Source organism: Syngnathus acus, chromosome 2, assembly GCF_901709675.1.
Source record: "Syngnathus acus chromosome 2, fSynAcu1.2, whole genome shotgun sequence".
NCBI classification, from domain to species: Eukaryota; Metazoa; Chordata; class Actinopteri; order Syngnathiformes; family Syngnathidae; genus Syngnathus; species Syngnathus acus.
Window position 1 is genome coordinate 489,144 of NC_051088.1, and position 15,172 is coordinate 504,315.

At 46.4% G+C, this 15,172-nt stretch overlaps 1 protein-coding gene across 5 annotated transcripts in view; it reads left to right on the forward strand.

The window, feature by feature from the left end:
- Positions 1-1,750: 1,750 nt before the first annotated feature.
- itpr3 (inositol 1,4,5-trisphosphate receptor, type 3) overlaps positions 1,751-15,172 on the forward strand; it is a 312,780-nt gene continuing 299,358 nt past the window's right edge. For 4 of the 5 annotated variants that reach the window (XM_037245880.1, XM_037245881.1, XM_037245883.1 and 1 more), the window contains exon 1: positions 1,753-2,180. In XM_037245880.1, the coding sequence (XP_037101775.1) occupies positions 1,995-2,180 (186 nt within the window). In that variant the 5' untranslated portion in view covers positions 1,753-1,994. Of the gene's footprint in view, positions 2,181-15,172 lie in introns of all 5 variants that reach the window. The other variant, XM_037245884.1, reaches the window with a different exon arrangement.

Below are 15,172 nucleotides of genomic sequence, written 5' to 3' on the forward strand. Positions count from 1 at the left end.
TAAGATGCACTAACAAAAAGGGAGACCAACAACACTGTTCCCACTGAAAATGAAGGGGAGGCTCTCAAGTTTGTTGTAAAAAAATGCATTTTGAATATGATTTGTACAAATGGCAGGGATTGAAACTAGCGAACATTCTCATTTTCAAACAATGCAGGATGCTCAAGGACATTGATGCACCACCTGTTTGCGACTAATCTTAACCTGTAAAGTTCTTAAGGCTTACTTTAAGGAAGTGTTTCCCGTTTCCTCACCTCTGTCACCAGGTGTTTGTGAGTTAAAACTCTGCTCTGATTTTCAGATACCCCTCACCGTGTTGCCGATTTGATTATTTTATTTGGATGTATTCTTTCACCGATTCTTCAAGATGATATATTTGGTCGGAATGTTTGCTGTTTGATGTGATTTTGCCTCATAAAATAAACATCTTAGGACATAATCTGACCTGCAGGCGCTGAAGTGATGGAGACTGTTATTCATAATAACAGTGTCGTATTTTATGAGAATCACTGATAGCAGTTTTTTGGTGAAATGTTTTTAATGCTGTTAATAAATGCATTTGTTTTCAAAAGGCTTTTTTTGAATATCCATGCTTTACTACCTACTAAAGGCCAAAACCTTTTATGCAATGACCTTTACACACAAACACTACATCCATCTTCTCCTGGTTCGGCCCCCGGTCCAAATTTAGAACCCAATTCGGCCCGCAAGTCAAAAAGTTAGCCCACCCCTGGTTTAACCTCTAGGACAATGTAGTATTGCTCCAAATGTTCGTTTTCATTCCTTTAGAAGTCCGTTTTCGCGTGTTAGCACAATCGCGAATTAGCATTTTTCCAATAACTCGTTAGCCTGCCCAGTACTTCTTGTTGGTGACCGTACTTCGCGGATTTCACTTATTGCGGGTGGTTTTTGGAACCAATTATCTGCGATAAATGAGGGATTACTGTATTTGGACATGATATTTCCACCAGTGACAATACAATTAATCACCATTCCAGACACTAGGTGACAACCGAACTTGACAAACAAAGCCTGGAAACAATATGCATTACAATGCTTGTCTCCCTCCTGTAACGTAGACAACCTGTGATGGGGAAAAAAAAGCATGAAGCTAAATTGGCGGGCCAATTTGTCATAACTCCCCCCGCCCCCCTTTCACCTTTGAACCAGTTTTGTCCCGATTCTCAGTACTCACAAGGACAGTGAAACCAGTAAATTGAAACTCAAATTAATATACAGTAGCAGAACAATGAGTCAGAAAAAAGCCACAAAAAAGGTCTCAAACAAGTATTCACAATTGACAGTGAGGTGGCGCACTGGTTAGCACATCGGCCTCACAATTCAGAGGGTTTATTCCACCTCCGGACTCACTGTGTGGAGTTTGCATGTTCTCCCTGTGTGGGTTTTCCCCGGGAACTCCAGTTTTCTCCCGCATCCCAAACACATGCTTGTTAGGCCGATTGAGCACTCCAAATTGCCCATAAGTGTGAGTGCGTGTGCAAATGGTTGTTCGTCTCTGTGTGTCCTGCGATTGACTGGCAACCCATTCAGGGTGTCCCCCGCCTACTGACCAATGACTGCTGCTCTAGCATGTGGGGAGAAGCGGTACGGACGGACGGGCAGATGGATTATCTCACCTAAGAGTAATTGAGATCAAATTCATTTGAATGTACCCAGCGCTGTAATTACCATGTTTTGGTCACAAGCTTTCACATTTTGACTCATTAAAATGTGAATGAAATAAACATGGTCAACAGTAAGGATTGTTCTCAAACACAATGTACAGGGGGTCCTCCGTTTACCGTGTCGATCCGTTCCTACGCGTCAATGTAAACCGATTAGATTAGCTACCACTTTTGTTCATGTGAGCAGTCCACTTTGCACCCATTTGTTTATGTGCAAACCTAAAGTAAACCAGGCTCTTACTGTTCCATACACTGAATGTAGTCTATATATTTACACTATATTTAGTGTTCTATGCACCTCTAATTAACATGAACTTTCTTTTACTTCAGATATTTGGCATCCTCAAGGTTCCTTTCCAGGACCGTAGTGGAGGAGAGGGGCCTCTGCTCCGTCTGGAGGAGTTGGCTGACCAAAAGAACGCTCCATACCAGTACATGTTCCGACTCTGCTACCGTGTCCTGCGACATTCCCAGGAGGACTACCGCAAGAACCAGGTAAAAGAAGTCGGGAGTATCTTGTGAGTCGAATGAAGTGTTTTCAACTGTTAAACTGTCAACTAAGATAGCATTTAGAAATCAATACAACCACCAGATTGTCTGGCGATGTGTGAACCCCTTGCTGTCAGAGCATGAATCAACTCCAAGTAACCCGTAATGTGTAGTCAATCTCGTGTACAAATATGTGTATATTGAAAAACAGTGTGCGCGCGGGTGCGTGCGTGTGTGTGTTTGAGTGTAATAATTTCTTTCATCCCAAAAAGGGGGATGCTGCAAGCAAAAAGGTTTGGACATCACTGGTATAATATAAGCCAAATACTTGAAACTAAATAATTTTTACTGGCAGATGCACTAATCAGCACCCCATTGCATTATGGGAAAAAAATGTTGTTTGCAGCATTTAGCTTCAAGTCCGCTCAAACATTATTTGGGAGTATGTGCGAATGAATTTATAAGTACGTTCAAATATACTTGCGAGTTCGTTTCAACATATTTAAATTACTGCTGTCAAGTGATTACCAAAAATAATCTAGTTAATTACAGGATTTATAATTATTTAATCGAACTAATTGCATATCTGATAGAGATAGAGAAGAGAGAGACTGGCTTGTGGCAAGTCAATGTTGCAACTCAGCAAGATTGCCCAACTCGCTTGAAATTTATATTTGACTAACTCAAAATAAAGATTTTGAATTCTAGGACATTACAAAATTGTAGTGCATGACTAATCAGTTGAATACATCAAGAAGTGTAACAGATTGGACTGGGCAACCAAGTGCAGAGCGTTTTAAAAAAAAAACTTGCACCACAGCTGAAATAGGTGTGTTGATTGATGACTTGTTGGTTCATGTCGGCTTCAAACTGCACTTTAGTGAATGATGCCTTCCTTCTACTACCATGATGTGAAACATAATGTTTAATTATGATTACATACGTATTTGTGTTGCTGTGATATTTTACCTTAGAAAACAGTTCTTGCATATTCTTTATCCAGTGTTCTCCTGCCATGAAAATTGACCTTAGCAAAACAGTTCTTGTATATTGCTATTCTTTATCCAGTGTTCTCCTGTCATATGTCTCGTAAAACCCAAAGTGGGTCCACACTTTCGAGTAGATACCGTGTTTTTCCATGCATAATACGCACCCAAATTTTGACTCTTACTTAAGTCCGTAAACGTAAAATTATTTCAGAAAAAAGATCATCTTTGGGAACAACCGGATGTTATTCTGCCGGTCAGTATCACTGCGCATGCGCTAGCAAACCCGATAGCGAAGAAATGTTTCGGATTTGTGTAGGGTACATTGTGACAGCAAACGAGCAGGTGATCGAGCAAGCGTCTGATACGAGAGCATTGTGTTCGTATGGAGCGTGTTTGAAGTGAACAGCAGAGAAGAAAGGAACAAGGCAAAGTGTTGTGAAATAAAATATTACCTGTAATACGCATTTTGTTATTTGCTGATTGAAACTGTTAATTAAACTGTGAATTGAAACTAATAAGTAGAGAACTGAACTCTCGCTCTTTATATAGCTGACGTGTCTTGCGCTTGCGCATCCGTTCTGCGCATACTGTAATGGCGGCCTCCATATGATATCCGGTCTGCGATGGAGATTAAAAACCAAACAATATTTGACAATAACACACCATCAAGGATTGCACCATCGCATCAAACGATGTGTCGTCAATTATGAATTTTACTGACTAAGTGTTTTAGGGTTAGGGTTAGGGTTAGGGTTAACGCGATGGCAGGATGGCTGAATGCGATGCGCGATTGACAACAAACAAGAAGAAAGGTGTGATTTCAAGTTTTATTTCGAGGGAGATTTTCTTCAAAAATTGTTGTACCCATGCATAATGCGCACCCCAGATTTTAGGATAATAAATTAGTTAAATTTTGGCATTATGCATGGAAAAATACGGTACTTGCGGGTGGGTCTTTGATTTGTTTTTCGTTGTAGTTTGTATTTTGCGCCATTCGTGCATCTTCGTTAACTGACTTCACCGGCTGCTGTTTACGCCTACTTTACCCTCATTTACGGGATTAGTGCCCCCACAAACAGGACAGGAGAGATCAAGTACTGATGGTGACAATGGGGTAAATCCCTAATATGCGTTGTATTAAAAAATAAATCAATGTTTGCCGTCAGTGTATTGATTATTTATTGAGACAGAGAGAACAACAATTTATTGGAATATAAATTCTTCATCCCACCCTTAGTTACAATGTATTTGTCAGAAGAAAGTTTATTTATCTAGTTTCCTGTTGTTTAGCAAGCAACACTGAAAAGGGTAGGGATCCCTTACAGTGCAGTTCTTACAGACCAATACATATTCTAAACTGTGATTATGAAATACTCACACAAATATTGGCTCCCAGAATTTATATCATTTTGGCAGATGTTATTAATAGTGACCAAACTGATTTTTTTTACCAGGCAGACAACCATATTATAACATGCATTGGTTGCTTATTATTTTGTGCACACCAAAAGGCAGAAAAATGTCAGATACAGAACCTGTCATTTCCTTAGACAGCGAAGAAGCTTTTGACCGTGTTGAATGGCAATACATTTTTGCCATTCTAAAGAGATTTTAATTTGGTCCTCGGTTTTCGAAATTGATCAAGACACTATACCGGTCTCCTGTAGCTGCAGTTGTCAAACACGCACTTTTTATCAAAGTGCCACCGGCTTCCCATCAAAGGGTTCGACAAGCCGGGGGTGAAGGGACTCGTCCGTATGCTAACCACCAGAGTTAAATTAATTCTACCGGAATCAATCTAATTTCTTTACGACGCCAATCCCTCTCAAGTCATCCGACGCGCGAGCCGAGTAACTCAATTCGAGGCAAGTCGTCGAAATGACCGCGCCATAATGATTGCTCCCTTCGGTTGTTTGATGCTTTTGTTATGTTACGGATATTTTTAGATGTCTTTGTTAAGACCTCAAGGATTCGTTAATTTACTAGAGCGCCCTCGCCCTAGCTGAGCTCAAGATAACTACTTCGAACCAGATCTGACAATTCCTGATGTTAAGGATTAAAGCTGTCTTCACTTTAAAAAGAATTGAACGGATTTAAAGAATGACTATGATAGGGAAATAAAGACATTTTAAAGTTGTAATTACCGCATATAAAACCATGCTCAACATAGTTAATACGAAATAATCGATACCGAATTAAGGCTTAAGAAGAGATTTAATGAATAAGCAAGAAAAATAATTACAAGTCGAAAAAACAAAATAACAAGACTCACCCACTCAGAACAAAAGAGGAGACTAAAGGTCTAAAATCCTATTTGGTTGAACAAGTCGAGTGATCGGCTCTCCTTTGTTCCAAAATCCGAATTCTGTTTAAAAAAGAGGAAAGGTCTGGCCGTGAGGAGCATAGCCAAAAAAGTAAAATTGGCGTCTTCCCGTTTCTGCCCGGAGCGGCTGTCTCCTCTGCCTTCCTCTAAGCTTAAAATTTGACAAAGTCCAATTCGAAGACTCTGGAAATTCATCTTAGTAGATTTTGGTTCAATCTCAAAAAGAATGAAAAATCCATCTTCGTTCTTTTACTCCGGGCAGCGTCACGGCCATCGCCCTGACCAGGAAGAAGCGCACCCGCTCTGTGTCCGGGCAACATATTTATAGGCTTCTGGCATTACCTCATCGTAATACGTAGGTGCACCACGGTTGTCTTGGCAACCTTGCTTCAAGCAGCAACCACTGCGCCTGACCACAGTCCGTCACCGGATGCAGATGTTTCCTGTTTTGCTCGTTCTTCAACTTAATACATTCAGGTATGGATGGAACACCAATGTTAAATACAGGTTGGACAAAACATTGCAACATGAATCACATATATCTTGTCTAATAAAGATCAATCTCAACACATAATAGTACTTAACACAATAATGGGTTCCTCCAACTTAAACACATATATTGATATTGCTCAAGCTGTTACATCTTAAAATTATGGCATAGCAAACTCTTATTCCAAAATTGTGCGTTGTTACGTGTTTGAACAGGTCGTGTCCTCCCAATTGCTAACAATTTAATTTATTAGATTTGTTAAGATTCAAGATTCAAGAGTTTTTATTCGCCACGTTTGAGCGTGCCAAACAAGGAATTTGACTTCGGTAAAACACTTTAGACTTGACTTTAGACTTTAGACAGAACTTTATTGTCATTTTGTCAACACTAGGTGTGTACAAAACGAAATTTCGTTGCATACGGCTTTCAGCAAAACACACCCTCTGTTCAACATTTAGGTGACGAACAACACTCAGGACATGTGAATAATGGCAAAAACAGTGTAGACAAATTCAAAAAGGTGTGAAGAGCAGGATGTTATTGCACAGTAATGACTCTGAGACTCTATGAGTGGTGTGAGTTCATCAGAGCAACAGCCTAGGGGAAGAAGCTGTCTCTGTGTCTGCTGGTTTTGGCGTACCGAGCTCTATAACGCCGTCCGGAGGGGAGTAGTTCAAACAGACTGCAACCTGGGGGAGAAGGGTCTGTAGAGATGTTCCTTGCACGTTTCCTGGTCCTGGACAGGTACAAGTCTTGGATAGATGGGAGGTTGATTCCAATGATCTTTTCTGCAGTCCTGATTGTCCGTTGCAATCTGTGCTTGTCTTGTTTGGAGGCTGATCCAAACCAGACAGTGATGGAGGTGCAGAGGACAGACTGGATGATGGCAGTGTAGAAGGTCTTCAGAAGCTCTCGCGGCAGGTTGAACTTCTTGAGCTGTCTCAGGAAGTACAGCCTCTGCTGGGCCTTCTTCCGGACAGAGTCTATGTGGCCGGTCCATTTCAGGTCCCGAGAGATTGTGGTTCCCAGGAACTTGAAGGTGTCTGTGGAGGGAATAGTATTACTGCGGATAGTGAGGGGTAAAAGTGGTGAAGGGTCTCGCCTGAAATCCACTGTCATCTCCACGGTCTTGAGCGGGTTCAGCTCCAGATGGTTTTGGCTGCACCAGTGGACCAGCCATTCCACCTCCTGTCTGTACGCAGTCTCATCACCGTCCTGGATCAGTCCGATGAGAGTGGTGTCGTCTGCATACTTCAGGAGCTTCACAGGAGAGTCACCTGAGGAGAAATCATTGGTGTAGAGAGAGAAGAGCAGTGGGGAGAGGACGCACCCCTGAAGGGCTCCAGTATTGGTGGTCCGGGTGTCAGATGTGATGCCCCCCAGCCTCACACGCTGTCTCCTGTTGGTCTGGAAGCTGGTGATCCACTGACAGGTGGAGGCAGGCACCGCAAGCTGGATGAGCTTCTGTTGGAGGATGTCAGGAGCGATGGTGTTGAACGCCGAGCTGAAGTCCACGAACAGAATCCTGGCGTACGTTCCTGGGGTGTCCAGGTGGTGCAGGATGTAGTGCAGTCCCATGTTGACCGCATCATCCACTGACCTGTTTGCCCGGTAGGCAAACTGGAGGGGGTCAAGCAGGGGACCCGTGACCTCCTTCAGGTGGTTCAGCACTAACCTCTCGAAAGATTTCATGACCACAGATGTCAGTGCGACGGGTCTATAGTCATTCAAACCTGTGATGGCGGGCTTCTTGGCCACTGGAACGATGGTGGAGCGCTTGAAGCACGAGGGCACCTCACAAAGCTCCAGAGAACGGTTGAAGATCCGTGCAAAGGTGGGCGCCAGCTGCTCAGCGCAGACTTTCAAGCAGGAAGGTGACACGCCGTCTGGGCCCGGTGCCTTCCTGGTCTTTTGTCTCCGGAACATCTGGCGCACTTCCTCCTCGCGGACCTTTGAGTGCGGGCGCGGCCTCTGCAAGAGAGAGAGTGGGTGACAACGATGATAGAGGTGTGGACAGAGCAGTTGTGGGGAGAGGTGAGTATGTAGATTGTGCTGCAGGAAGTCCCGTTGTGTGGGAGGACCGATCAAACCTGCAGTAGAACTTGTTTAGCTGGTTAGCAAGCCTTGGGCTCTCCACAGGACGGGGGGGGGTCGTTTCTTGTAGCCCGTGATGCTCTGCAGACCTTTCCACACTGTTGAGGGATCAGGATTGGCAGAGAGGTGTCTCTTCAGGTTCTCCCCGTAACACCTCCTGGCTTTCCTGACCTCTCGGTTCAGTGTGTTTCTGGTCTGCCTGAACAGGTCGCGGTCGCCGCTCCTGTAGGCCTCCTCCTTGACTTTGCGCAGCCTCCTGAGGTTCGGTGTAAACCAAGGTTTGTCGTTGTTGTACGTGCAGAAGGTCTTAGTCTGCACACAGAGATCCTCACAAAAACTGATGTATGATGTGACAGTGTCAGTGAGTTCATGCAAGTCTGAAGTTGCAGCTTCGAAAGCTCCCCAATCGGTGCAGTCAAAGCAGGCTTGGAGGTCCTGCCTTGACTCCACTGTCCACTTCCTCACAGTCCTCACCACAGGCTTAGAAGTTTTTAGTTTCTGCCTGTAGGCCGGGATCAGATGAACTAGACAGTGGTCCGAGAGTCCTAAAGCTGCACGAGCCGCAGAGTGGTATGCATCCTTGATCACGATGTAGCAGTGGTCCAGAGTCTGTGCCCCTTTGGTGGGACACGTTACGTGCTGTCTGTATCTGGGGAGTTCGTGTGCGAGGTTCGCCCTGTTAAGATCACCCAGAACAATGATTAGTGAGTTTGGTAGAAGTTTCTCCATGTCTGTTACCTGGTCAGCCAGCATCTGCGTGGCTTCACTCGCACGTGCGTGTGGTGGGATCCCGTGGTGAATAGAACGGCCGGCAGTTTATGAAAAGTGTTTCTAGGAGAGGGCTGCAAAACTCTTTCAACACCGTGACATCAGTACACCAACGTTCATTAATGTAGAAACAGACCACCTCCCTTTGATTTTCAGGAGAGCTCCGCGCTGCGATCTGCTCGCGTTAGCCTGAACCCGGCTAGCTCCACGGCGTGGTGGGGGGTTCGTTCGCTGAGCCACGTTTCCACAAAGCACAGCGCGGCGGATCTGCTGAAGTCCGTGTTCCTTGAAGTGAGGAGCAGCAGTTCGTCCATCTTGTTCGCCAGGGAGCGGACATTCGCCAGATGAATTGACGATAGGGCAGAACGGAACTCTCTCTGCCTCAGCCTTACGAGTACTCCGGGTCGTTTTCCACGCCGCCGTCGTCGCGCTAGCTTGTACAGCACCGCCGCTCCGGCTAGAATCTCAGACAAACAGTCTGAATTGGAGAGAACAGGAGAGAAAATACCAGAAGAAGACTGTCCGATGTTTAACAGCGCTTCTCTGGTAAAAGTGATCCGGGATGGACAGCAGAGGACACAGAAAACACACAAAATAAGACAAAAAAACGAGAGCGACTCACCGTGGCTGCCATCCGCGGCGCCATCATATGACGTAATTTCCATCAGGTCACCCCTATGTCAAGCTTTAACACCATCTCCTGGTGAAATTTTGAACTACTACATGTTTTGGGATAGCCAATGTACCTGGGCCAAATTCAATACCTAATTTTACACCATCTCGTACCACCATGCCACTTGACAAGTGCGGATGAATAATTCAACGTCAGATTATTCAAACTGTACAGAGGATGTAGACAGGGCTGTTGTCTGTCTTCTTATCTTTTCGACTTGGCAATTGAACCATTGGCAATAGCTCTCAGAGGGGATAACATGATTGCTGGAATTTCTCGAGAGGGAATCACTCACAATGTTTCCCTCTCTGCAGACGATTTATTGCTGTATATTTCCAATCTGTCTGTGTCCGTACCTCGGCTGCTCGAAGTACTTAATGAATTTGGCAATTTATCAGGATACAAATTAAATTATCCAAAGAGCTGTTCCCAATCAACAACATTGTTTAAGACTTCTCTGTTTATCCCTTTAAGGTGGAAAAAGATTCATTTAAATACTTGGGTATTGTCACCCGCACAATGCATGGATTATCCATTCAATCATCCATTTTCTTCCGCTTATCCAGGGTCGGGTTGCGGGGGCAGCAGCTTTAGGAGGGACTTCCGGACTTCCCTTTCCCCAGCCACTTCATCCAGCTCATCCCAGGGATCCCAAGACGTTCCCAGGCCAGCCGAGAGACATAGTGTCTCCAGCCTGTCCTGGGTCATCCACGGGGTCTCCTACCGGTGGGACATGCCCGGAACACCTCCCCAGGGAGGCGTCCAGGAGGCATCCTGATGAGATGCCCGAGCCACCTCATCTGGCTCCTCTCATCGTGGAGGACCAGCGGCTCTACTCCGAGTCTCTCCCGGATGACCGAGCTTCTCACCTTATCTCTAAGGGAGAGCCTGGACACCCTGCGGAGGAAACTCATTTTGGCCGCTTGTATCCGGGATCTCGTTCTTTCAGTCACGACCCATAGGTCATGACCATAGGTGAGGGTAGGAGCGTAGATCGACCGGTAAATTGAGAGCCTTGCCTTTTGGCTCAGCTCTCTTTACCACGACGGACCGGTACAGAGTCCGCATTACTGCCGACGCTGCACCGATCCGCCTGTCGATCTCACGCTCCATCCTGCCCTCACTCGTGAACAAGACCCCAAGATACTTAAACTCCTCCACTTGGGGCAGGATCTCATCCCCGATCCGGAGAGGGCATTCCCCCGAGGACAATGGACTCGGATTTGGAGGTGCTGACTCTCATTCCGACTGCTTCACACTCGGCTGCGAACCGCTCCAGTGAGAGCTGGAGATCAAGAAGCCAACAGCACCATGTCGTCTGCAAAAAGCAGAGACGCGATGCTGAGGTCCCCAAACCGGACACCCTCAATGCCTCGGCTGCGCCTAGAAATTCTGTCCACAAAAATTATGAACAGAATCGGTGACAAAGGGCAGCCTTGATGGAGTCCAACCCTCACTGGGAACGAATCCAACTTACTGCCAGAAATGCGGACCAAACTCTGGCATCGGTGATACAGGGACCGAACCGCCCTTCTCAGTTGGCTCGGCACCCCGTACTCCCGAAGCACCCTCCACAGAACTTCCCATCGGACACGGTCGAACGCCTTCTCCACAAAACACATGGGGACTGGTTGAGCAAACTCCCATGCCCCCTCGAGTATCCTGCCGAGGGTGTAGAGCTGGTCCACTGTTCCACAGCCAGGACGAAAGCCACACTGCTCCTCCTGAATCCGATGTTCGACCTCCCGACGGACCCTCCTCTCCAGCACCCCTGAATAGACCTTACCAGGGAGGCTGAGGAGTGTGATTCCCCTGTAATTGGAACACACCCTCCGGTCCCCCTTCTTAAAGAGGGGAACCACCACTCCAGTCTGCCAATCCAGAGGCACCATCCTCGATGTCCACGCAATGTTGTAGAGGCGTGTCAGCCATGACAGCCCCACAACATCCAGAGCCTTTAAGAACTCCGAGCGGATCTCATCCACCCCTGGGGCCTTGCCCTCAAGGAGTTTTTTAAGTACCTCAGTGACTTCGACCCCAGAGATTGGCGAGTACGCCTCAGAGTCTCCAGGCCCTGCTTCCACAATGGAAGGCGTGTAGGTGGAATTGAGGAGGTCTTCGAAGTATTCTCCCCACCGACTCATGACGTCCCGAGTCAAAGTCAGCAGCACGCCATCTCCACTGTAAACAGTGTTGACGTTGCACTGCTTCCCCCTCCTGAGACGCCGTATGGTGGACTAGAATTTTCTCGAATTCATCCGGAAGTCATTCTCCATGGCCTCGCCAAACTCCTCCCACGCCCGGGTTTTTGCCTCAGCAACCGCCGAAGCCACGTTCTGCTTGGTCATCCGGTACCTGTCAGCTGCCTCCGGAGTCCCGCAGGCCAAAACGGCCCGATAGGACTCCTTCAGCTTGACGGCATCCCTTACCGCCGGTGTCCACCAGCGGGTTCGGTGATTGCCGCCACGACAGGCACCAACGACCTTACGGCCACAGCTCCGGTCGGCTGCCTCAACAATGGAGGCGCGGAACATGGTCCACTCGGACTCAATGTCCCCCGCCTCCTCCGGAATGCTCTGATGGAGGTGGGAGTTTAAGCTCTTCCTGACAGGGGATTCTGCCAGACGTTCCCAGCAGACCCTCACAGTACGTTTGGGCCTGCCAGGTCGGACCGGCATCTTCCCCCACCATCAGAGCCAACCCACCACCAGGTGGCCCTTCGCTTCACCCGAGTGTCCAAAACATGCGGCCGCAAATCCCATGACACGACTACAAAGTCAATCATCGAACTGCAGCCCAGGGTGTCTTGGTGCCAAGTGCACACATGGACACCCTTATGCTTGAACATGATGTTCATCATTGACAATTCGTGTCGAGCACAAAATTCCAATAATAGAACACCGCTCGGGTTCAGATCGGGGGGCCGTTCGTCCCAATCAAGCCCTTCCAGGTCTCACTGTCATTGCCCACGTGAGCATTAAAGTCACCCAGTAGAACAATGGAGTCCCCAGAAGGAGCGCTCTCCAGAACTTCTTCCAGGGAGTCCAAAAAGGGTGGGTACTCTGAGCTGCCGTTTGACACAAATGACACAAACAACAGTCAGAACCATCCCCCCACCCAAAGGCGGAGGGAGGCTACTCTCTCGTTCACCGGGGTGAACCCCAATGTGCAGGCGCCCAGCTGGGGGGCAATAAGTATACCCACACCTGCTCGACGCCTCTCACCGTAGGCAACTCCAAAGTGGAAGAGAGTCCAGCCCCTCTCGAGAGGGCTTGTACTGGAACCCAAACTGTGCGTGGAGGCAAGTCTGACTATGTCTAGTCGGAACTTTTCTGCCTCGCACACTAGCTCGGGCTCTTTTCCAGCCAGAGAGGTGACATTTCATGTCCCAAGAGCCAGCTTCTGCAGCCGGGGATCGGACCGCCAAGGTCCCTGCCTTTGGCCGCCGCCCAGCTCACAATGCATCCGACCCCTTTGGCCCCTCCCACAGGTGGTGAGCCCATGGAAAGGGGGACCCACATTTCCTTTTCGGTCTGTGCCCGGCCGGGCCCCATGGGCGAAGGCGCTCGCCTTCAAGCCCCACCTCCAGGCCTGGCTCCAGAGGGGGGCCCCGGTGACCCGCGTCCGGGCGAGGGAAGTTTGTGTCCATATATCTTTTTAATCATAAGGGGCTTTTTGAGCCGTGCGTTGTCTGGCCCCTCACCTAGGACCCTTTTGCCATGGGTGACCCTACCAGGGGCATGAAGCCCCAGACAACATGGCTCCTAGGACACGCAAACCCCTCCACCACGGTAAGGTGACGACTCACGAAGGGGATGCATGGATTACGTGCTTGTAATTTTGATATATTGTTAGAAATCTATTGTACCAATACCAATCTCCAAATACCAATCTCTTTGACAGGCAGAATCAATATTATCAAAATGGCTATTTTGCTGAAATTCCTTTAGGTATTTCCTGTTTTTCTCACAAAGTCAATTTTCAAAAAATTAGACACTTCAATATCTTCATTTATATGGAACAACTCAAACCCTCAAATGAAAAATACTTTTCTAGAGGGGCCCAAAGAGGCTGCTGGACTTGGACTGCCTAATTTCCTCTTTAATTATTGGGCATCAAATATTGTTAAAGTGCTCCACTGGAAACATTTTTATGAGTACAACGAGGGTGAAATTTGGGCACAAATGGAGCTGATGACCAACCCGATATCATGGTTAACTTCCCTGGTGCCCCATGACAAAAAGCAACCAATAACCAACCCAATTGTGCCTAATCTCTTAAAATATGGTTTGCATTTAGACAGCATTTCCCTCTCCGGCAGGTGGGCAAGCATTTTCCTATATCGTCTAACCCTTTCTTTGTACCATCTGTGACTAATAAGGCATTCCAATGCTGGCACAACAAGGGTTTGAAGTCCTTTAATGAACTTTTCTTAAATTATACATTTAAATCATTGGAACTTTTAACTAGAGAGTGTGACATACCAGCTTATTTAGATATCTGCAAATATGTACTTTTTCGAAAAGACTATTTCCTTCTTTTCCTTATTTACCGCTCAAAAGTTCATTGGATGTAATTAAAGACACAGATCCACTTGGGAAGAGACGCATTTCACCTCTCTACAAATGAATCCAAAACTTGAAACCTATGACTTGGGGAAAAAAACTAGAAATGCTTGGGAGAAAGATGTTAAATCTGTCATATCGGCTGAAATAAGATAATAGATGATTTATCTTGTCTGACGCGCGTACACACCTCCTCTCTATGTATACGTCATGGCTTGATACAATTCAAGGTGCTCCACCGGCTTCACTATTAGCAAAGATTTTTCCAGGGATAGATCCTTCATGTCCCAGATGGAGTCATGCTCCAGCCACTGAAGGGCATATGTTGTGGTCTTGCCATGCCTTGGATAATTACTGGGGAAATATATTTCAGGTACTATCACGCATTTGACTTAATAAGCATAAGACTTAAACTCGAACTTCCGTACTACTACTTTTGGTGCAACACCACCACACTACAAGTGTAATAGACATCAGGAAGATGCTATTGCATTTGTTACTTTACTTGCTCACAGGCTCATTTTATCAGTGGAAATCTGGCAAGGCCCCTCCATTTACACAATGGCCAAAAGAGGTGCTTTTGTTTCTTCCATTAGAAAAGTTGTGTTACCGTCTCAACAAAAATTATCTGTGACCTGGAACCCATTTGTGGATTACGTGAAAATATTTTCTTTCGAGGTTTAGAATATTGGTTGTGTACATCTGTGAAGATCATATCCCCGCGAGCATTTTGACGTCTAATAGACGTCTATTAGACGTCTACATGCTACCCAGACGTCTCGGCTAAAACAAGTCTAAAAAGGTCTAAAAGTGAAATAAAAATAGACGTCTATGCCGTAGACGTCTATAGCATCTATTAGACGTCTATATGTGAAAGTTTCTTAGACGTCTACGGTATAGACGTCTATTAGACGTCTTTTAGACGTCTATATGTGAAAGTTATTTAGACGTCTACGGGATAGACGTCTATTAGACGTTTATTGAGTAGACGGTCGAATGATGGTTAATACCAGCTCAGTGACCTAGTGGTAGAGTGTCCGCCCTGAGAATGGAAGGTTGTGGGTTCAAACCCTGACCGGGTCATACTAAAGACTAT